The 24,546-nt window shown below is 40.8% G+C and overlaps 1 protein-coding gene across 1 annotated transcript in view; it reads right to left on the bottom strand.

Annotated features, from left to right (window-relative positions):
- Nucleotides 1-6,065: 6,065 nt before the first annotated feature.
- EVC (EvC ciliary complex subunit 1) overlaps nucleotides 6,066-24,546 on the bottom strand; it is a 142,118-nt gene continuing 123,637 nt past the window's right edge. Inside the window, exons 13-20 of the mRNA XM_073574501.1 lie at nucleotides 21,298-21,407; nucleotides 19,512-19,722; nucleotides 18,057-18,263; nucleotides 16,401-16,545; nucleotides 14,609-14,705; nucleotides 9,186-9,312; nucleotides 8,980-9,073; nucleotides 6,066-8,339 (exon numbers count right to left, since the gene is read on the bottom strand). Coding sequence (XP_073430602.1) covers nucleotides 8,293-8,339; nucleotides 8,980-9,073; nucleotides 9,186-9,312; nucleotides 14,609-14,705; nucleotides 16,401-16,545; nucleotides 18,057-18,263; nucleotides 19,512-19,722; nucleotides 21,298-21,407 — 1,038 coding nt within the window. The 3' untranslated portion in view covers nucleotides 6,066-8,292. The remainder of the gene's footprint in view (nucleotides 8,340-8,979; nucleotides 9,074-9,185; nucleotides 9,313-14,608; nucleotides 14,706-16,400; nucleotides 16,546-18,056; nucleotides 18,264-19,511; nucleotides 19,723-21,297; nucleotides 21,408-24,546) is intronic.

The following is a 24,546-nucleotide window of genomic DNA, read 5'->3' as shown; positions in this document are numbered from 1 at the left end:
AAAGACTAGAAGCAATGGGATGAAACTGAATGGGAGGAGACACAGATTAGAAATTAGAAAAAACTTTTTGACAGTTAGAGTGATCAATGAGTGGAACAGGCTGCCACGAGAAGTGGTGAGTTCTCCTTCAATGGAAGTCTTCAAACAGAGGCTGGACAGACATCTGACTGGGATGATTTAGCGAATCCTGCTTTGAGCAGGGGGTTGGACCAGATGGCCCAGGAGGTCCCTTCCAACTCTACGATTCTATGATTCTATGATTCCATATTTCTCGCAAATGACTATGAGCCCTTAGACGTGCAACTTTTTATACAAAAAAGGTGACGACAAAACTAAAGAGCATTTGTAAATCGTGCACCGAGGATGTTCTTCAGGATACAGCGGAGTCACGGGAGAGAAAAGAACCAACTCCTACACAGTCCACTCTCCGTAACTACTTTACTTAGTAATGAGGATAATTTAACCAGACATTAGTAAGCACACAAAGAAAACACACTATACAAACATTTCGCCAGAAGGCTGTATCCCCTGTGCTGCACAGCTTGGCACCCAAACAAACTGTACCTATTGTATTCTCTATACATTTACTTACTGGCATAAACCATCCACCTGTTAGCTGTATACACTCTGGAAACTGGATTAGTTCTATGAGTGTAATGTACGGGCTCGCCTGCGGTTCAGCACAACGGTTTACAATCTTACAAATATTTACTTCTGTTTCCCAAACAAATATCCCTTTCCCGTCCCGGTGTAATCTCAATGAACCTAGAACCATCCTTGATTATGTTTAAAATACTCCAAAATTAACCATCAGCGAATTTGCCGTGGATAAAGTCTATCAAAGCTGAACAACTGCCCCATATTATAATGTTCCACAGAAACTCTCCCTCATGGAACAAAGAGGAAGCTCAAATTTTTTCTGGGGTCCATTGCGAGCCGTGTCAGCACCTAACTGTAGTATAGGATCCTTAGTTACTGACCAAGCAGGAAATGTGGCAACAAATCCTAAAGTTCTGGACGCTGATCTTGACAATAAACGTGGCTTGAACAGTCAGTATACCTAACTATCTAACCATAGGCTTTATTCCAGCCTTGGCGGCAAAATATAGTGTGGTGCGTGCACGGTTGCTTACTGCAGCATCGCAGTGGGCTTTAGAGTTCTTACCGCCCCGGGTCTGCTCCGGACAAGCTATCAGTATACGCAAGAGGATGCGGAGCTCCTCCAACAGGTGAGCAGTACCGTTGATGTTTGTCATGAACAATCCTGGTGCCTGTAGCAGGTTTTCCCATAGTTTTTCTTAATTTGGCCGCATTTTCTATCACAATTTAGCGTCTGCAGCAGATGCTTTAGGTTATAGTCACACGTGACAAGAAATTTAGCAGAAGAAATCAGTCCCAGATTATGCCATGAATCAGGAGGTAGATCACTGGTGGATCTATGACACTAATCTGTATGTGCTAAATATGGATTTTTTTTTTCAGGGATTTTCCATGGTGTTTCAACGTTTGCATTGCAGAGGGTGAAATCCTCAGAGAAATTCCACTTGCTATGGATCTAAGATCTCATAAATTTGTCACAGATTCTGAAAAAAAAGTTTTAAAATCTCCTTGTTTTTATAGCATTTTATGAAATCTTGTTGAAAGAGACCACATTAGGAATGCATCATGCGAACACAGCCAGTGCAGAACATACCCCAAAATAAATACAGACCCTAGAGCAAACCCCAAACCCGGCACATTGGAATAATGAGGACCCCCAGGAGAAGATCAAGAAAAAACCTCTCCCTATGGACAGAACTTTGGGACAGTTACCCCATTAAGTAAAGCTTTTCTTTTTCTTTTTTATGAGATGGTTCTTGAAAATCTGGACCTCTCAAATCTGGAGTAATTGGTAATACTATGTCTGTACATCAAAACAGGGAATACAGGAACTCAAAACATCGTGAAATAAAATGCTAATAAATTGCTAACAATAAAAAATAAAAAAAATAAAAGATTTTCATTGCCATAAGTAGTAATCTGTGTATCCTACTACCCAGTCAATGTAGCAGTTCCTAGGGCTTCCACTAGGGGGCACTACAGACCGTTATACAGAAATCTAGTCTCGGGTAATGTCTCTATACAAAAGAATCCTAAATGAAGAGACCTCAGAAGTCTGGAAAGCAGCTATTTGTTACCATCCCTTCAGTTAGCCATTAAAGGTATCAACCACTGAGGATTCCCAAATTTTTATATTTTTCTATTTACTGGCTATTAGGGTGCAAAGATATATTTTACCCATTCCTGTTTCATAAAGACACATGTGCTGTGTGATAATGGAATAAGTAGCCCACAGCAGCTTCTTTTATTAATACAATTTACATACAAATACACTCACGGCCGAAAGTGTTGGCACCCTTGAAATTGTTCCATTGTTCCAGAAAATTGAGTATTTCTCCCAGAAAATTATTGCAATTGCATGTTTTGTTATCCACATGTTTATTTCCTTTATGTATATTGGAACAACACAAAAACACAGAGAATAAAGGGCAAATTGGGCATAATTTCATATAAAAGACATAAGTATTTACATATAAAACCACAGAAATGGTCCAGACAAAATTGTTGGCACGCTAATTTTAACCCTTCTACCACCTTTCTGTTTTTTGCTCCCCATAACTTTTTTTTTTTTCTCTGCCATTATGGTCATATGAGGGCTTGTTTTCTTGTTTTCTGCGGGACGAGTTGTTCTTTTGAACGATAGCATTGATTTTTTACCATATCATGTACTGGAAAATGAGAAAAAAATCCAAGTACAGTGAAATTGCAAAAAAAAGTGCAATCCCGCAATGGTTTTTTTCCCCTGCCATTATGATTCTCCAAATTTGGTGCCATTTTACACACTGAGCTGACATTTTTACTGATTCCATTTTGGGATAGGTAATATGTTTTGATCACCCGTTATTGCAATGTTGCTGAGACCACAAAAACTTTATTCTGGAATTTTGATTTTTTTTCTCTCTACACCATTTACCGATCAGATAAATTCTTTTTATATATTGATTTGTCGGGCATTTCTGAATGTGGCAATACCAAAATATGTGTATTTTTATTTTTTTATTACTTATTTTTAATGGGGCAAAAGGGAGGTGATTTGACCTTTTGTATTTTTTTAAAACTTTTTACTAGCTTCAATAGTCTCCATGGGAAACAAGAAGCTGTGATCATCTGATCGCCTGTGTTACACACAGCAGGGCTTCAACCCTACTATTTGTAGCAAAAGTGCTCACTTGCTATGAGCAAATCAGCAGAGCTAGTTACGCACTTCTGGCGTAGCGAAGTTAAATGCCTCTGTCAGAGATTGACAGCGACATTTAACTTGTTAACGGCCACTGGTGGATTGCGATTCCCCCCGTGGCTGTTAAGTGGACGTGTCACCTTTTGAAATCACCTGACATGTGTCGGAAAAGGTGCGGGCTCAGCGCCAGAACCCGCAACAAATGGGGAGGCGACCTATGACTTATCTATACATCATAGGTCATAAAGGGGTTAATATTTGGTTGTACTCCCTTTGTAATAAATAACTGCAATCACTGCCTGTAACCATCAACAAGCTTCTTACACCTCTTCAATGGCATTTTGGACCACTCTTCTTGTGCAAACTGCTCCGGGTCTCTCATATTTGAAGGCTCCTTCTCCAAACAGCAACTGTAAGATCTCTCCACAGGTGTTCAATGGGATTTAGATCTGGACTTATTGCTGATAAATTAAGAACTCTCCAGCGCTTTGCTTCCACTCATTTCTGGGGGTTTCTTGAGTAATGTTTGGGGTTGTTGTCCTGCTGGAAGACCCATGACGTAGGATGCAAAGCCAACTTTCTTACACTGGGCACTACATTGCCACCCAAAATTCATTGGTAATCTTCAGATTTCATGATGCCTTGCACACAGTCAAGGCACCCAGTGCTAGATGCCACAAAACAACCCCATAACATCTTTGAACCTCCACCATATTTGACTGTAGTGCTGTGTTCCTTTGTTTGAAGGAATCATTCCATTTTTGGTAAACCGCATAATGATATACTTTACCACAAAGCTCTATCTTGGTCACATCTGTCCATAAGATGCTTTCCCAGAAGACTTTTGGCCTACGTACATTTTGACAAACTGCATTTTAGCTTTTAGCTCTCTGTATCAGCAGTGGGGTCCTCCTAGGTCTCCTGCCATTGCGTTTCATTTCATTCAAATATTGGTGGATAGTTCTCAGGTACACTGATGCTCCCTAAGCCTGCAGGACAGATTAAATTTCTTTGCAACTTGATTGGGGCTGCTTATCCACCATCCGGACTATCCAATGTTCAAACCTTTCATCAATTTTTCTCTGTCATCCACGTCTAGTGAGATTAGCTACAGTGCCATGGGTTGTAAACTTCTTGATTATTTTGCGCACCATGGACAAAGGAACATCAAGATCTCTGGAGATGATGAACTTTTAACCTTGAGATTGTAGATATTTTTCAACATTTTTGGTTCTCAAGTCCTCTTCTCCTCTTTCTATTCTCCATGCTTAGTATGGCACACACAGACACACAATGCAAAGAATAAATCAGCTTCTCCCCTTTTTATCTGATTTCAGGTGTGATTTTCATATTCACACCTGTTACTTGTCATAGGTGGGTTTGAATGAGCATCACATGCTTGAAACCCCCTTGCTTAACCAAATTTTTAGAAAGGTGCTAACAATTTTGTCCATTTCTTTTTGGGGGGTTTGTGTGAAATGTTGAATTTGCCTTTTTTCTCTTTTTTTGTGTTGTACCAATGCACACAAAGGGAATATACATGTATATAACAAAACGTGTAATTGCAAAAATTTTCTGGGAGAAATACTTCATTTTTTGAAACAATTTTAAGAGTGCCAACACTTTTAACCGTAACAGTGGGTCCTGCTCTGCCCACGTCTATTTTGAGGCCTGCTGCCGCATAGCGAGGTGAAATACTAGAGTTGGGGACGATCCTGATTGGGTTCACCTTGCAGTGAGATGACTTTTACGCCTTTTTAATTAAAATAGTGTCAACTAAGCACTCTATTATTTACTACCACTATTTATTTACTGCAGGGTATCTATTCATTGCTTTTATCCTAGGTTTTGTTTGTTAATGGCTACAGTGTGAATGTGCATCAACACATTGCAATTATACTTACATGTATCATGGCCCGTTTTGTCAGTTTTGCTACCCTAGTGAAATAGTAACAAAAAAAACATACAAAAAAAGCAATAAAAATGTTTTATGGCTAACGATCCATGCTTGCCTTATCCTGGGAGCAAGCAACATGTCCATATGAAATGTGATTTTTTGCAAAGAACACAGATGGTGGGGGGTAGTGAACCTCACCAAAACACATAATAAAAAAGGACCAATTTCTGTAAATCTAACATACCAAGGAGGATGAATAGAGCTTTTTTGGAGTAATTTTCCCTTCTCTATTTGCATATTTCTGTCCCTAAGGCCGGGATCACACATGCGAGAAACTGCATGCATTCTATGCATCCGCACGCTCCGCTCCCGAATGCCGGCGGCAGTGCCGGGTATTAAGATGCGAGACTCATCCGAGTTTCTCGCATGTATGATCCCGGCCTAACGCAGTGTTTGTTTTGCGCCTTTATCAATCTCTCTGCTACTTTTCTTTTTTGTTCACATGGTCAACCAATTCCACATGTTTCTGCGTGTAAGTCTTCAACTTTTTAGAAAGTCGCACATTTTTGGTGGAAATTTGGTTCACTACCAACTTGGTGTATTCTATTTTTTTTTTTACGAGACTAAAATGAAACGTTTTAAAGGATCAAATTACATTTAATTCTCAAAAGGCACAATAGAAACAAAACAAAGCGTATTTGAATTTGTGCAAAAATTGCTCACACACCGTGCCGCAAGATGAATTTGGCACGATATTCGGCAAGGCAAAAAAAAAGATGAGAAAAAAAAAAAAGACGACTTAAAAGATATCAAATGATGAGTCGGGGTCTAAGTATTGGATGCATTATCTACTGTATATACATAATAAAAAAAGTAGACACCTGAGAAATATCCGGTAGGAATATATATTTTTATTAAAATAATAAAATAAATATATTATACAAGCAATAAATATGGAAAACATCAATCTTCTATTTTATAAGTACCATGATTAAAGAGAAAGCCCCCAAATACACATTTATAAACCCTATTAGTATAGGATCCTTCAGTCTTCTCTTATTGAATCCTCTTATGTCTGTTTCTGGGAAATGAGGCTGATAAGCCTTCTTCAGGTTTCTTGTCTCCCACCTTTAAGATCTATTACTGCCATGTTGGTTGTCAAAAAAGGTTCAAAATTCTGTGCTGATGTCTTTATAGCAGCCAAAGTTTCATTTTGTCATGATTCATAGCTCCAAATCCCCGAGTTTGCTTCATACCGTTACTTATACGATCCTGCCTGCTTGCGGTCCCAACTAGAGGCAGCTTAATAAAGAAAGATTTATGCAGCCGCATCGTGGCGCATGGCGGTGGCCGTGGGCGAGGTACTCGTGCTTCACGTCCCGGCACGCTACGTGAAAATGGGGGTCCGGGCTGAATATGTGGACTTTCGCTATAGCGGTGCTATATCCTTGCGGACCGCATGATGCCGGTGACTTCAGCTGGCCAGGATCGGATATTGTACAGTTCAATATGGGAGAGACCACCACCAAAAATAAACTGTCTTTTACTGTACAATAACGCAGGTGGAAGTATGTACAGGGGATAGCGGGTGAAAAACTTCATGGACGTTTCTTAGAACATTTGACATCTTCACACACATTAATTTCCTTCCCGAGCCCGCTCTGCTCACTCTGTCCGTTATCCTCTCCCTCCAGCTTCACCACCACCCAGCACAGCACTTCAAGAGCTTCCCTACTCTACAGCATCACTAACCAGTAACTGAGAGTTCTATCTTTCAATCCATGATTCCGTGTCTTTTTCTTTTCAGGTGAGCTACTTTTGCCACTATGGCCATTACTCAACTTCTCTGCTTGTCGAAGCCTTGGAACCACTATCTACGTCCTGCTATCCTTCTCAGTTCCTGTGCTGAGATAATCTTATAAATGTGTCCCTGCTGTGTCCTGTGTAATAGCCGTGTCTGACCGTACAGGAACATGGTCTGATCATACTACAGCTCCTGGGCAGGGGAGGAAGCAAAAAGTACGCAGACATAATATCAGGGGATCGCAAATAATTCTTTCTTTGAGGTAAAAAAAAAATTTAAAAACAGGCAAGGAGATGCTTCATCTCACAAAAATCAGCTATGATCCCATACTTTCCTGTCTGTATACTCTCTCCCCCTCACCCCCGCCCAGGAGCTGTGGTATGATCAGATCATGTCCCTGTACGGTCAGACACAGCCATTAGGCCTCTTTCACACATCAGTATTTTTGATCAGTATTTCATCAGTATTTGTATGCCAAAACCAGGAATGTCTCCAAAACAAAGAACAGTCTTTGGCCTCATACCCATTGGCGATTAAAAAAACGGTCCGATTTATGGAATGGAAAAAAAGGTGGAGTGTTATGCCAGTGTCATGCGTTTTTTTTGCGATTTTTTTTTTCCCATCCGTTTTGCATGTTTTTTTTTCCCAGCCACTCTTTTTCTACAGTCATTTACAGGACAATTTACAGTGTTCTATACCACAGAATGGTGATGTATCCGTTAAAAACGGATCAAAAACGGATGGAAAACGGATGGTCCGTTTTTGGTCCGTTTTTTTAATCTCACCCATTGACTTGTATTGCTGAAAATCGCGGCAAATCGCAGCATGCTGCGATTTTTTTCTCAGACCGATTTTGGCTGAGAAAAAAATCGCAAGTGAGATATCACCCATTCACTAACATGGGTCAGATTGCAATCCGATTAAAAATCAGATTGCAATCGTCCGATTTCATCGCCAGTGAGGATGAGGCCTTTCAATTATATTTTTTCTCAGTAAGTTCCATTCCTGGCTTTGGCATACAAACACTGATGCAAAATATTGACCAAATACTGATGTGTGAATGAGCCTTTACACAGTACACAGCAGGGGCACATTTATAAGATTATCTCAGCCTCAGCACAGGAACATTTTTTTTAAACACATCCGATTGTGGAAATTATTATTATTCCAAGATTTATTGATTAAAATCAACTTTGTTCATGGGAAAACACATTTAAGTATGAAGCTGTACAACAAAGTACATAGTACTAGAAAGAGGAGGGTTTCATAGTCATGTGTATTGTTTTACAACCCTCCTCCGCCTGATGACTACTGTCATTTTATCTTCTTCATGGAGGGAATCCTACTGGAAACTTCTGGTCCTGGAAGACAATGCAATGATTAAAACGAAGGTATCTACACCCAGAGAGCAAAATATTATAGCACTCAAAAGTTTTTGGAATTGCTGCGTATCAGATGGATCTCATCAATGACGCTTATGATCTGTATTTAAAGGGTATCTCTGTTTTCAATTAACTGTTCATAATCATCTATCCTGTGTGTACACCTGTTGAAAAACACTATCTTTGGCTATTATATGTCCTAGAACCTACAGAGGGGAAAACTGGTCAAAATGCAGGATAGATCTGTTCATATGCAAAAAACTCTAAACTGGCAGGAGGAGGTGAGCTGCTGTAATGACTCCTATGCACATCACAGCACACAGAGATTCCTGCTCCTCATTCCTTAATTAACAGACAAAGAAAAGGAAAAGCAACATGGAGCAGAATTTACAGCAGTACTGAGCTCTGTGGATGTGAATCCGGCTCTGAGATGAGATAAAAGACTTGTTAGAAAGCTCAGCATAATCTGTGTTTTCCTCTGCTAGTTACTTAATTCTGTTCTTCACTACTCCCCCCCCCCTCCTTTTCGATTGAGTATAATGTGAACTAATACACTTCAAGATGTTTTTCTACATAGTATTCCCTCCTACCTACAGACAAATTTGTTTTAGTTACTAACCGGATGGGACGTTCCTGTTCACTGAAGAATTATTGTCAGTGAGTCGGATCCTAGCCAACGTGGCCAGCTCAGCAATGAACTCCTGTTCTGCATCCTGAAAAGAGAAACAGGAATTTAAAGCAAAGTCTATGGTGCAGGAGGAAGTGATAACTTTTTTTTTTGTCCTCCATCATCGTCACGGAAGGAAGAAAACCCCAAGCTACTACCTTCAGTTTTTTCTCCAGCTGTCCTTGCACAAGATGTAGAACAGATTTCTTCTGTCTCAGGGAGTCCAAACGAATCTTTTGAAAAATTCTGAGCTTTTCCAGCAATTGCTTTTGTTGGGAAATCAGTCTAACGAAACAGAATGACAATATTTATCAAGGCTTCATCTACAAAATGCTACAAATATCATGGAGATAAATGTTGTGTGAACAGGTACGTAACTAGGATGCAACTATTCAGATGGTAAGGATGTGGAGGTAGTCAACCAAAGCTATCTATTTTTCTACCACAGAAAGGAAGTCAAACTATACGAACATACGGTTATGCAGATGTACAGAAACATGATCTTATAAGTAATGACACTTAACGCAATATCTTATTCTAGGTTCTATTTGCATACACTATTTGGTTATTTAACAGTTAAACAAATATTAATGTCTCTCTGGTTTATCTCATCGGATGTCACTCCCAACACTAGGCCCGTCACTGTCATATGCTCTGCAAGCGCCTTTGATTTTTAACCTGGCACTAATGGGGGTTACTGGTAATTCCCACTAGGCCAAAAGTCCCTGGTATGTGAGTCTCTTAGCTCCCTGCGTGTTGTAGTATTGGCCACCTTCGTTCCCTGAAGCGCTGCCCTGGCTCACACCCTTTATCATACATCTACACTGGAAGTAATGGCCCGGTTTACTTGGGTCCTCTTGTCAGCATGGTGCACGTCCTGCCTCTTGGAAAGACCAGCGTTAGGTGTTCAGTGGTTGACTTGTGGAGTGTGAATGTTGGGTCCTGGCTGGTAAAGTCTTGGCTTTGGGTCTTGACCAATGAAGTTTGGACCCCAGGTCTTGACCAGCGAAATCTTTGAGGCTTGACTAACAATGTCTCTCCTGCTTCGGTATCAAGCCACTTTTCAGTCGCCCTGCTTCTAGGTTGGATACTCGTGCGCTACACTGCTCACTCGTCCTCTCTGTCTCACAGGCTGGTGCTGACTGATTTCCCGCTTCACAACTCCGGCCTATTCTATTTGACAACTGCGGGACAGCTATCACCTGACCCAGCGCCCTCTTCAAGTTCTTCCCTCTGGACACACTTTCCTCATCTTTTAGTTCCTGTCTACTGGGTCACACAGCAGAGGGCGACATTCAGTAGTGAGTGCCGTGGAACATTGATGAACCACATCCTCCACTCCATTACAGTTGCATGGCGGTTCTGCTCCACTTATATACAAGTAGTACATTAAAAGGCTTCTTCCATCTACGCCACTCGCTGGAGATCAATTGTTCACTACTAGTCTAGTAGCTGAATACCCTGCTGATCAGTTGTTGTTACGTAGAGACAAGGCAAGTAATGTAAAGTTTTTATGTACAACCACTTCAGGAAAGATGTGATATTCCATTTAATCCCTTCAAATGAGTCCTCCAGAGAGGGAGCTGCTCTTTGTAGATCTCTGCTCTGGCTTGATGAACATATGAACATATTTAAAGGGACCCTGTCAGCAGGATTGTGCTCAGTAACCTACACCCAGTGTCAGGTCAGCGCCGTTATACTGAATAAAATGATACCTTGGTTGATGAAATCCGTCTTGTGGCTGATTCTTAATCTTTATTTTCAGTTTTGTGTTAATGATATGCTCGTGTCCTAAGGCGGGGTTCATGTATGTGGTGCTTTGATTAGCCATTCATAATGCAGACTGCTGACAGGTCACTGCTCCCTCACTGTCCTGCCCCCTAGTTTGCATAATGAATACCTAATCAATAAATGTGAATCCAGACAATAAACACTGTCCAGAGCACAAAACATGAACCATAAAACAATTGGTTTCGTTTAAAAATAATTTTTTATTGATAAATATTAAAAAAATTAATGAACCAATTAGCAACAAAATCATATATAAGGTGCCTCAAAAAATAGGGGGAATACAGCCACCACACTAAACTGAAGATAGGTCCGTTAAGGTCCAAATACAGTGCAGAGTGCCGGGGTGAGGGAAAAACGCCACCGGCACGCTGCACTTTATTTGGACCTTAACGGACCTATCTTCGGTTTAGGTAATTACAATTTGCGATCTCTTTATATTTAAGCTTAGCAGGAAATAGTAGAAGTAAATTTGTGTGTAGATATTCAGTGCAATAGCACTTACACTCTGCGTGTTAAGCATCTCTATAGAGATCCTGTGCAAATACCATCTATTTACACTTGTGACCATCCCTCGACCAAAACTGTGCCGCTAACTATAGACCTGTCTCTAATCTTCCCTTCATCTCTAAACTCCTGGAATGCCTGGTCCACTCCTGTCTTATCCGCTATCTCTCAGAAAGCTCTGTTCTCGACCCTCTCCAATCCGGTTTCCGCTCTTTACACTCCACTGAAACTGCCCTCACTAAAGTCTCTAATGATCTGCTAACAGCCAAATCAAATGGTCACTACTCCATGCTAATTCTCTTGGATCTCTCTGCAGCATTCGACACTGTGGATCATCAGCTCCTCCTCACTATGCTCCGTTCCATTGGCCTCAAGGAAGCCGTTCTCTCCTGGTTCTCCTCCTATCTCTCCGACCGCTCCTTTACTGTATCTTTTGCCGGTTCCTCCTCCTCTCACCTTCCCCTTACTGTTGGGGTCCCCCAAGGATCGGTTCTAGGCCCTCGCCTCTTCTCCTTGTACACTGCCCCTATTGGTCAAACAATCAGTAGATTTGGTTTCCAGTACCATCTCTATGCTGATGACACCCAATTATACGCTTCTTCTCCTGACATCACGCCAGCCTTTCTAGAAAACACCGACGATTGTCTAAATGCTGTGTCTAACATCATGTCCTCACTATATCTGAAACTGAACCTGTCAAAGACTGAACTCCTGGTGTTTCCTCCCTCTACTAATGTACCTATACCCGACATTGCCATTTCTGTGTGTGGTTCCACTATTACTCCCCAGCAACAGGCCCGCTGTCTTGGGGTCATACTTGATTCCGAGCTTTCCTTTGCCCCCCACATTCGATCAGTGGCTCGCTCTTGTCATCTGCACCTCAAAAACATTTCTAGAATTCAACCTTTTCTTACTTTTGACTCTGCAAAAACTCTTACTGTTTCTCTTATTCATTCTCTTCTGGACTATTGTAACTCTCTTCTAATCGGTCTCCCTCTTACCAAACTCTCCCCTCTCCAATCTGTCTTGAATGCTGCAGCCAGGATCATATTCCTCACCAATCATTACACCGATGCCTCTACCTTGTGCCAGTCATTACACTGGCTACCCATCCACTTCAGAATTCAGTATAAACTTATTACCCTCACCCACAAAGCCCTCCATGGCTCAGCACCACCCTACATCTCCTCCCTTGTTTCAGTATACCACCCTACCCGCGCCCTCCGTTCTGCTGATGACCTGAGGTTAGCATCCTCAATAGTCAGAACCTCCCACTCCCGTCTCCAAGACTTTACACGTGCCTCGCCAATTCTTTGGAATGTACTCCCCAGGTCAATACGATTAGTCCCCAATCCCCACAATTTTAAGCGTGCCCTGAAAACGCATTTATTCAGACTGGCCTACCACCTCAACACATTAACCTAATCTATCCCTGTGTAGCACAGCCAAAAGTTTTACCATAACCAGATTTCCCGCATCATGTTCCCACATGCTTTATGCATCCATTAGCCCTCTGTGTCTGTACTGTTACACACTTAACATTATGGCTGGTCCATACAATCAGGGCAACTGTTACCACCCACCTTTCGTGTCTACCTCTTTCCTCATAGACTTTAAGCTTGCGAGAAGGGCCCTCATTCCTCTTGGTATCTGTTATAATCTACTGTATGTGATTATTGTTATGCTGTAATGTCTATTGTCTGTACAAATCCCCTCTGAAATGTAAAGTGCTGCGGAATATGTCAGCGCTATAGAAATAAAATTTATTATTATTATAAGTGATTTCATGTGATAATTCTACTTATAAAAGACAATTTGAATTTATCCCTTACAACAATTCATGTAATCACTTGTGAATTGGTGCTTGGAAGACATCCAATATAAGGATATACTATCACTTTGCTTTTTTTCTAATTTTTTCTTCTTTTTGCAATTAATTAATATATTCTTATCTTGTTTATATTTATACTGGATGGTCTACTTATTTATTTGAAAATGTACATATAGGTAGTGTGGTGGCTGTACTCCCCTTATTTTTTGAGGCACCTTATATATGATTTTGTTGCTAATTGGTTCATTAATTTTTTAATATTAATTAATAAAAAATTATTTTTAAACAAAACCAATTGTTTTATGGTTCATGTTTTGCGCTCTGTACAGTGTTTATTGTCTGGACTCACATTTATTGATTTGATGTTCTGTTTGGAACCATATGATATTTTAAGGACTTTCTTATATTGATATTCCTATAATGAATACCTAACATACTGAATTAAAAAAAATAAATAAATAAAAATATCGCTCCTGCAGTCAGGTGCTGGCCGCGGCACCTGCTCTGCAGCATAATCGCTGGTTAAGTGTGCTAATAATAAAGTTTTGTGACGTTATTCAGCTAAGTGAAAAAAAAATGGCGCCCACCGCACCTGCGCAGTAGCAGCTATCGGTGTCTAGCTGTGATCCGATAGCTGCTACTGCGCATGCGCCAACGACGCCATTTTACTGGCGATGGGAAAAAAATTCTCCAAGATGGCGCCGCCTGTGACTGCACAGTAGCAGCTATCAGTGTGTATAGAGATCCGATACCTGCTACTGCGCCGGCGGTGCCATCTTGGAGGAGAATTTTTTTCATCTCCAGTAAAATGGCGTCGCCGGCGCATGCGCAGTAGCAGCTATCGGTGTGTATAGAGATCCGATACCTGCTACTGCGCATGCGCCGATGGCACCATTTTACTGAATATGAAAAAAAAAGAATTTCCCCACCAAAATAACGCCGCTAGCGCCTGCACAGTAGCAGCTTAGAGATTTCTGTTTTGAGCTGTGTCACTCCATTGCAGAGATATTCACATTTATTGCTTTTGGAGCACATTATGTGAAATCTCTGCTCATAGTTCAACATGGCGTTTCTTCAGAATCTTCTCTGGGTGTGTGCACTTTCAACCTTTCGTCCCCTATTCTGCTAATCACAGCTCAACAACTGATCTAGTAGTATCAAACACTGTTGAGCTGTGATTGGTAGTGTCTAGGAGGGAAGAGTGAAAGCCCATGCCCAGAGAAGACTCTCAAAAAGCACCCAATAAGCAGAGATTTCCCATAGTGTGCTGCAAAAGCTATAGGTGGCAATATTTCCGCAAGGAGCAACAAAAGTGCAAGTCTGCTGTAAATGGAGAAGACCATCCATTCTTAAAAGGGTTGTCCATTTTGGATAGTGATATTTAAGCATTTTCCTTATTATGGCCTATTGACAGATTTAGCAAAACTGTTGTAAAATGAAAAACAGTTTCCAAACCTTTCATGGAGATCATAACTTGATGATGGTTCTGGAAGTTTCTTCTTTGGCTTTGTTTTGGAGATCTTGTAGTCACTTCTCAATTTTGTTGCATCTTCTGTTAAAAAAAAATCATCACATATTTGTTCTAAAAAAATTCTAAAGAAATGTTGTCATTTCTCCTGTTCTAGTAAATACTTGTACTTGCCATGAAATCTGGCTATTGTTTCTCATAACTCTGTGTTGTGTCTTTCCTCAGTTGTTGACATTTAACTGTTGAATCGCTTTGTCAGTGGTCCATGCCTACCATGGACAGACATGTGAAAGCCACTCCAATTACCAGATATTTGTTCTTCAACACTTAAACCCTGCACAAGGATCTGGACTTACAGAGGGGCCCCTGGGTTGGCTCCACAGAGTCAGCTGCTGGCCGATAGTGCAGACAGGCAGGAATGGTAAGATAGCCAGGGCAGAACAAGAAGGGCAGTGATGGTACAAAAATTTACCATATCAGACAGGTCAAGAGAAGTGACAAGTCGCGTATAAAATTAAGCATTTTTGCATTAACATGAAAGGGTTTGTATACTTCGGACAATGCCTGTTTGGTAGGTGGTAAATGACGAGCTGATCACAGGGCTCCCTGATACTGGCACCATGAGCTACTAGATACTACTGGGTCTCTCCATAAATTGTAAGTGTTCAATAAATTTGGCATATACAGCTCTGGCAAAAATTAAGAGACCACCACATCAAATCCCTGTCATGGGCAGCCCATTCTCCAGACCCGAACCCCATGGAAAACCTCTGGAATGTAATCAAGAAGAAGATGGATAGTCACAGGCCATCAAGCAAAGAAGAACTGCTTTCATTTTTGTACCAGGAGTGGCATAAGGTAACTCAAAAGCAGTGTGAAAGACTGATGGAAAGCATGCCAAGACACATGAAAACTGTGATTAAAAATCATGGTTAATCCACAAAATATTGATTTCTGGACTCTTCCTGAGTTAAATTATTATTAACTTATTAAAGTTGTCTGAAAATGGTAAATTCTTCTGAGAAAGATTTATTCATCCCCAGTCAGCATGTTTTTGGAGTTTTGGCAAAAATGTGAGCACAAACACAGGGAGAACACAAAAACTACTATATGTTCAGATGGAGCCCACTATTGCTGCACTGCAGCAGTGCTAACCACTGAGCCCCCAAGCTGCCAAACATGGTTTAAACTGGGAATGCGTCATCAGAAAATAATCTACTGCCTAAAATAGGTTTTAACTGAATTTCTTATTTTTTTTCCATTTTTTTTTTTTTATTTTTCATATCACAATCTATATTATGAAACAAAAATAGAAATCTTGCAATTTTCACACTGGGGCTATACATGCACATCCTATTTTTTAAGGAAAGTTACATGAACATTAGTAGCAATAGACTGACTTAGATTCTATGTTTTGTTTTGAAGCATCTAATGAGCGTTCGCAAAGGTTAATGTGAAGGGAGGGAGGGGGAGGAGGTGAGCTGTGACATTGCCTATTGTGATTAGTGTATCTTGTGTTATCAGCTGTTCTATAGAATTATTACCAGTCATTGTAATCCTGAGTGTGATGATAATGAGACAGGAAATATGATTCTAAAATAGCCTCAGTGTCCAGTGTGAAAAATTGCAAGATTTCTAGCCTTTTTTAATACAGATTGTGATATAGAAAAAAAATGTAAACTTTTATTAAATTAAATTTTAATTAAGTACATTTATCATCAAAACATATGATATTTTCTAATGACACGTCCTCTTTAGGAGTGGAGATGTTGAGATCACCTTTTATTATCTTCAGCTGTCTACTCTTCTCTTTGTCATGATCCTTCAGGATTTGCTCTGTACTTTGATTGTAGCCTTGGACTACCCTGCTGAGGCTGCTGCTTGTGACGTACACGCTCTCCGCTGCGGCTTCCACCAGTCGTTCCTGACGATCAACAACATAAAGGAAAATGAGGGCTGAAACACGTGCTTGTATCAAGTGAGAAGTGAAGCAGAAAATTCAGGTACAATTCCATCCACAGAAGCAAAACTGAATTTCATTTTGTCCATGCGAAAAATAAAAACCGCCACACCATCTGGACACCGTACAACTATTAATGTCCACAATTTACTGGGTTGCTGACATCTGGAATATTGTGTTGTATGTTGACACACATGTCACAGTCCTGCATCATGACGTATTTTCTGCACTGATGTTTTGAGTTAAATTCCAAACATACATGGAATAAAAGGGATCAATATTAAAACAAAAAAAAAAAATTCAGACCATTTTCCTTAGAACAGCGCCACTTCTGTCTATGGCCAAGTCTGGAATTGCATCTAAGCCTCATTTAAGTAAATGTGTCTCATCTCCAATATGAGAAACAGCAAATAGATGAGAGTGGCGGCACCGATTATGGGAAACCAAATCGACCATTTCTTCTAGTCTTATAAACCCTTAAAAGGGGGTGTCTCATGAGAGATATATATGGTTTATCTATCGGTTAGTGTCATATATGTCATTATGATAGGGGGCTTCACCTCTGGGATTCGAAAGTGTCAGTAAAGTGGGGGTTTCTGATCCCCCCCATTCCATCCAGTGTCTGACCACTTGAGGTTAAAGAGGTGGTGCCGCATGTGCCGTCTTTCTATTGAATGCTATGGAAGGTCTGAATAGACTGAGATAATATTCTTGCTTGTATTTGGAACTCCAATGTCATTCAGGTTGAAAGCCCTTTCAGAGATCCAAATTTTTACGAGGAATGCATAATTATGCCGTTGCAAAATTTTCTGCAGCAAATCTGCCAAGAATGTTCCTGTCCTAATAAGTGGTGGCATCTGACCTCGGACATCTGACCCCCTACTAATCCGAATCACTAAAGGGCCTTTTACACATAATGAGATCGCTAGCAATCTCGCTTTGTGTGCCACGTACCTGCGATATCGCTGATCGCGCTCGAATGTCCTGGGCCATTTTTTCCTCGTTGGCGTTCTGCTGGCGCCAACTAGCGACGCATGGACACAGGCGGAAGTCGTCATCATCGCTGCGGTGTGAAAGGTAACAGCGACCGCCGACGGATCGCTTATCGCTGCTGCGTCGCTGGTGAGATCTGCCTGTTTGGCAGCTCACTAGCAACCATTTAGCGATGCACCAGCGATCCTGACCGGGTCGTATCATTGTCGGGATCACTGGTGCATCGCTAAATGTAACGGGACCCTAAGGGACTGCTGGACAATAAGTCTTCCAAAAAAAGTGTCCCTGGGCTGTCCTGGTATTACAGCATGGCTTCATTTCTGGAGGGTGCACTCACTACGTGTTTATTTGGAAACAGTCTTCCTCCAATATCGGACACCTCAACGTGAGTACAAATGGGAGAGTGGCAGACAGAAAGTATAGGAACTGAGATTGAGATGTGACATTTTCCGGAGGCAGGAGAGCACGGACATCACTCATACCTTAAACTCGCTGTTATCTTCCATCATGGTCTTTGCCGCTTCTTGCTGTGCATGGTGTATGAGCATTTGCCCAATTGTTCGCTCCATGTGCAGCCGGATGCCATTTTCTGCATCTGTCAAATCTAGAAGCAGCTGCTGCTGAAAATCATTGCGTGCTTGCCAGGTCTCTTCTTCAAGTTTGATTTCTTCTTCTATGATGTGAGCTTCCTAGTTAAGAGATTCAAGCATGTACTATATACTGTATATTGCAGTAAATGGAGAATTGCTACCATATACCCATACAATCCCATCAGATAAGTCATGTTAAAGATGTTAAACTCCCTTGTAGCCTACTGTGCTATCTTCAGGGGTTATTATCGGGACATTAATATTCAATACCTATCCTTAGTAAAAGCTATCAGATTGGTGATAGTGGGAACAGAACCACCATCAATCACGCTATAACACAATGGAAGTGGCACAGCTCCATACATAGGATATTGGATTGCCAGTTCCTTTACATTGAGATGCACTGGGCAGATCTGGCAATGTAGGAAGGGATCTGTCAATCAAGCTGAGCTGAGTGTCGGGAATTCACAGGAGGCAGACTCTTCCCCCTGTACCTAGTTTCAGTTCCCTGTGCTTAAAAGGGTTGTCCCACCAACAAAGTGTATTTTAATTAATAGATCTTGGAATAATAATAAGTTCCACAATTGGATGTGCTGAGATAATCTTATAAATTTGCCTCTGCTACGTACTTTGTTACTTGCTGTGTCCGACCATGCAGAGCTGCTCCGGTTCATGGTCAGTACTTATGATAAATGGGTATACAGACTCGACACAACAGGTGCTCACAGCTGCAGCTACCTGAGACAACACAATTACCTGCCTGTTTTATCACAGGAGCGAGTATTTCTGCCACATCAACAGCCCTCTGAACTCATCATAAACCAAGTCAATGAGGTATTAGCTCTAGTGGCCGCTGAGCTCATATGTCGCTGACTTGATTTATGATAAGCTCGCAGGACTGGTGACGTGGCAGAAAAACTCACTCCTGTGATAAAACAGGCAGAAAAAACTGTTATTTCAAAACACAGCAGCTACAAGCCCCTGCTATGTCGGGTCTGTATACTCACTTATCATAAGTGACTTATGCTTCTTCCTCACCCATGAGTTGTGGTATGTGTTGAGAATGAACTAGAGCAGCTATGCATGGATGGACACAGCCATTATACAGTACATAGCATGGGCACATTATTTCAGTACAGAAACATTTCTTTAACACATCTAATTGCAGAATTTATAAATATTCTAAGATATGTAATTAAAATGTATTTTGTTTGTGGAAAAACCTTTTAAATCAGAACTGCAGTATTTCATTTTATTGCAGATGTTTGTTACATTCTGGATGTTGCCGCTATCTGCATATATGTCAGGACATAAAACACAGGCATTGCATGTAATCTCTGCAATTACCATATCTTTCTGAGTATGCCACTGTTCTTCATCCTGCAAACGCCATTTGCATTTCTCCAGAGAATGCTGTTCTTTCAACTCCTGGACAATGACGATCTTCCTAGACATCCTCATTTGGGTCAAGGTCGCCATGGCCATATTCCGCAGAGTGATTGTGCGCAAGAGGGATCTAAGCAAGAACTTATGTCTTTGAAGTGCAAATTTATTAGAACTGAAAGAACATAAAAGTGAGAATTGCTCAAGATCCCACACCGAGAAGGTTTCTTTTATCAATCAGAGAAATCAACTACATAAATGTCCCAATATCCAACGACAATGGACTATGCTGGATGTTTTTGGCTGATGTCTATGGTCCTCCTAACCTCACGATACACTAGAGTATTCCTTTTAGTCTACATGGGGCCACATTTGTTTGGTGAGACTGGTTGGGTACAATCCTTCAATAGAAGAATACTTTTACAATTTAGCACCCTATGGAGCATGCTACCATTTTCCAGTAAGGCTCTGGACACATTTGTTAGGACATTCCTTTTAGGAAATGAGCGATGGAATATGTAATCTGTTGCATCATTTATGCGAAAAGAAGCAGAGGGGTCCTATTGATTATCATGGGGTCCATTTGGTATCTATTTTTTTTATTTTAGAATGGAAAAAAGTCCTGCATGCAGAACATTTTCTTCATTTCTAAAAAAAATGGTCAACAGACATACCCTTTGATAATTAATGGGGCTTCTCTTCTTGTATTTGCATAAGTAATTGGTCACTTATTCCGTCTATCTATTCCTGGAAAGGAATGGCTGAACAGACGTGTGAACAAAGCCTAAAAACGAGATATATAAAATATGGTATACAAAGGTACAGCTAGGGTCAATAGACTGGTATCATTGGGGTACTTTGCCTCCATACATACCGGAAGCTATATAGATCTCTTATGTGGTTGGGTGCACAAAGCTTTAATAAAGATGCTGATCAGTCCCAAAAATGTTGTTAGAAGGTTCAAATCATTAAATTATGCAACTCACCAATATGGTTCCATTCTGAAAGGTGCCCTGATCTTCATCTATAAGCTTCTGTCCCAACAACTGCATTTTTTGGGCTACGTCCAAATTAGAAATTTCCTATGATGGCGCATAGTCTGGGCGGTATGTGAAGGGGGTTGGCTCACTGCTCATTTCAGTAGCCATGCCAGTCCTTTGCTATCTTTTCATTGGCTGTGATGGAGAAAGGGACTGGCTTAGCTCGCGAAATGAGCAGACGTCAGCACCCGCCTCAATACACAGCTCCTGCCACAAGCCAACACAAGAAATGCTGTCCGGTTTGGGACAAAAATAGGGAGAGGATCCAGAACCTCGTAATTGAACATAGGGGAACCTTTCAAGTTGCAACTATATTAGTAAGTTGCAGAATGTAGTAACAATAATTTACAGGGGGCTGAGTAACCCTTTTAAGTGATAAGGGGTATCATGAGACCTCCAACAATTACTAAAAAAAAATTGTCAGAACCTCTCATCTCACCAGTGTTGGTCATCTCCTGCATGAGCACCATAGCAATGTACAGACAGTCTAGCGAGGCAAGTCTATGGGGACTGATCATGGATTCTGATAGTTTTATGTGAAGGGGAATGGGATATAAGCATTATTGAGATCCAACATGTCCTAAAACATTAAAAAAGTTAAGTAAAATTAGAAAAAAAAAAATGCAGAAATACAAAATAATTAAGCAGCTTTATAGAAAGCATAAAAAAATTGCAGGTGCTATGATATAATACGATTTCTATTCACTTACTCCTCGCTGAGACCACTTAGTCGGATTAGGACCCCTTGAATGATCTGCTGCTGTGTCTCACAGACGTATTTGTCTAGTGCAGATGATTGAACTTGCTCCTTTGTCCACAACTACAATTATAGAATCAAAAATACAAGTTATACTTTGTGGCTTGCTACTAGGTTAAAATAAAAAAAAACAAAAACAAACAGTTATGGCATGGGCGGCTCCTCGATCGACACTGCGCAAGCGCCGATTTTTCAGATGGTAAGCTGAATTCGGACTGTAAGACGGACCTCATTTGACACTTTTTTTCCCCTATTTTCCTTCTGAAAATTTGGGGTGCGTCTTATGGTCCGATGCGTCTTATAGTCCGAAAAATACGGTATATTTAAATATTTATATTTCAACATTAAATGTCTTATATGACGTTATGGGGGACACAATGTGTGCAATAAATAAAAATAAAGACAAAACAAGAAAAAAAATAAGTATAAAAAAAACAAAAAACTGCTGCTCCACCGTGATAAAAAACATATTTCACAAAGAAAATAATTGTACCAGAAAGGTGAAGGTTTCTTTTATGTCACATTGAACTATGAATTTTAAATGTATTGTGGAATAAAATGTGATATTGTTATTATTTTATTTATTTTACTGTTGTACTTTTATTTTTTAAAAATGCGTATTTTCTTTTTCCATTTTATTGTTTTATTTGCCACATTATTCTGAAAAGCTTTGCCAATTATTTTCTGCACTTCACAGCGAGATTTCAATCACCTTACCATATATTGCCCAACATATAATGTCAAGTAAAAATTCAGCAGACAGGAGTGTAGGGACTATGAAAACATAAGAAAAAAGCCAATGCTGTGGAACTGCAAGATCAACAACTGGTTACTTAGAGAGATTCCAGGAAAATAAAGAAAAGATTTTGGTATTCCATGTGCGGTGCTATAATGTGCGCCTGACCAGCCACATCACATCCTGATGCATCATTCATCTCCTGAATAAAATACATCTTTACGCTACACAATGTGGGACCTGTCGGCAGAAGTCTATTTGCAATGCGGCAGATTATGCAAAACTTTTCCATTTTAGGCGGTTAACTGTAATATTGCCCAGGTAATTGCTTTTTCTTCATGATATTATTAAGATGCAAATCATAGATTGGGAGATATTATCATAACCAACGACGGTGAAATGTGCCATATTACAAGGGTCTATGTAAAGGATGAATGAATAGAGTCAGGGATCAAAATGGAAAGTGTTTGATGCACGGTTATTGCCTGGTGGCGGTGCATCCTTCAATTTTACGCTCTTATTCAGTCTGCTATACTGTTTGAGGAATATGTTACCTCTACATACAGTACATTATACATGTCCATAGTCTTACGATTTCAGAGAGGATGAAGACTTGAACTCTAGCGCCACCTATTTGAAGTAGCAATCTTCACACTTCAGTTTTTCACAATCAGTCAAGATCCGCCGATTTGCCAAAAAAAACGGATCCGCCATTTTTATTGGTGGATCCACTTTTTTCCCCATTGACTTGCATTATCGGCGGATTTTGACTGATGATCGTCCGTTGCGTCCGTATTTGTGCGGATCCGCCAAAATTTTGGCGTCCGCTGAGATCACCGAATGGACCATGCAACTTTTTTTGCTGTCCGGATCCGCATTTTCCCCTTTTAACCCTGAATCAAGTCTCGCTGCTGGATGAAAATTCTCTCTCTCTCTCCTCCATTTCTCACCGGATCTCCAGCCCCATCTTCCACGTCTCACGATCTTCCACGTCTCACATCGCGCGATCTCCTCTCTCATCGCGCGATCTTCCACGTCTCACATCGTGCGATCTCCTCTCACATTGCGCGATCGCTGCTCACCCACATCCCGTGAGATGATCGCTCACCGCAGATGCCCGCTCTCTTCCGGATACCACTACATCCGCCGGTATTAATTTTTTTTTTTTTTTCCCCAGGCGCGGTTCCTTTAAATTTTTAACATCGGCGGATCCGTACATCCGCCGATTCGCTGACCCCCGTTTCTGTCAGTCCGCCTGCGGATCTGTTTTCCGCTATTTTGGCGGATATAGACTGACAGAAAAAACTGAAATGTGAGAAAGGCCTTAAAAGTCAATATCGACCCTTTAATGAGACTTGCCATATGACTTAGGATAAAAGCCAAATCTGAATCTCAATTGGCAGACAAGTGTTTCAGGGTGTTGCCCCTTTTCAGTGCAAAGCATGAGATTTGATTTGACTGTATAAGAGACCTCTGACTGGGTATGATTTGCTCTTTTTTTCATGGGATAGGGACACACCTCCTCCATCAACTTAGTGTCTCCCAGCAGCTGGCTCAGAGTCACCATGTTGATAAAGACGACAAAGTAAACACCTGATCCACATAGCACAGAATGGACCAGAACTGACAAGCTCAAGTGATCCAACAGCCCAAGCCTCCCAAGGTAGTTAGGATTACAGGTATGCACAGAGCACCCAGCTGGGTTTGTAGGGCGCAGTCAGACAGCCGTATAAATCAGACGCATATCGGAACACAGTGCTCAGACTGGTTGGCGGCTCTCCCCACCGGAGTGTAACAGCCTCATGTATTTCTATGCAGCTGTCATGCTCGGATCAGGAGAGTCGCCAACCAGTTCGAGCACTGCGTTCCAATCTCGATCTGATTTATATGGCTCTCTGACAGTGCCTTAAGGGTTAATGTTTCTTCTTGTTGCCTGATAAGAAATATATCGTAGCACAACTGTGATGGTGCATAAGTAGGTTCCCAGGCCCAAGATATAGTATCATAAGACTCAAAACAACAGGAGACTTTTCGGTCCCACTTGGACCTTCATCAGTCCGACAGCTTGGATGAAGAAGTGATGTAAGGCTATACGTGCCTGTGTATTAAGGAGGACCTGAATGGGTTGTATAGGCCCAAAAGAGATGCAGGTAAAGCCTTTATAATTAGAAGGTCATCAATGGGTTAAATCTGTCCAATAGAGATGAGTTAAACTAAGGTAGTTTTCAAGTCGCTCCTACACAAACGCGGCGTCCACCGCAAGTCAGATCGCTCCTGTTTTGACTGACTGCAATAAAATACCAACCGGATTCCTGTATTAAGTTGAGTGCCAAGTCTTATCTTCTTGTGGATTATCATAGTGCAAGTGATGACTGTAGAAAATAGAATAGCAAGGCGACAATTTTGTTCCAAAAGAGACAACTAGATAATAATTTTTATAATAATAATAATTTTTATTTATATAGC

This window comes from Dendrobates tinctorius, unplaced genomic scaffold (genome assembly GCF_039654945.1).
Source record: "Dendrobates tinctorius isolate UK_male_01 unplaced genomic scaffold, ASM3965494v1 ptg000039l, whole genome shotgun sequence".
NCBI classification, from domain to species: domain Eukaryota; kingdom Metazoa; phylum Chordata; class Amphibia; order Anura; family Dendrobatidae; genus Dendrobates; species Dendrobates tinctorius.
Note: the sequence above shows the minus strand (reverse complement) of the source record. Positions and strands in the feature narration are given on the sequence as shown.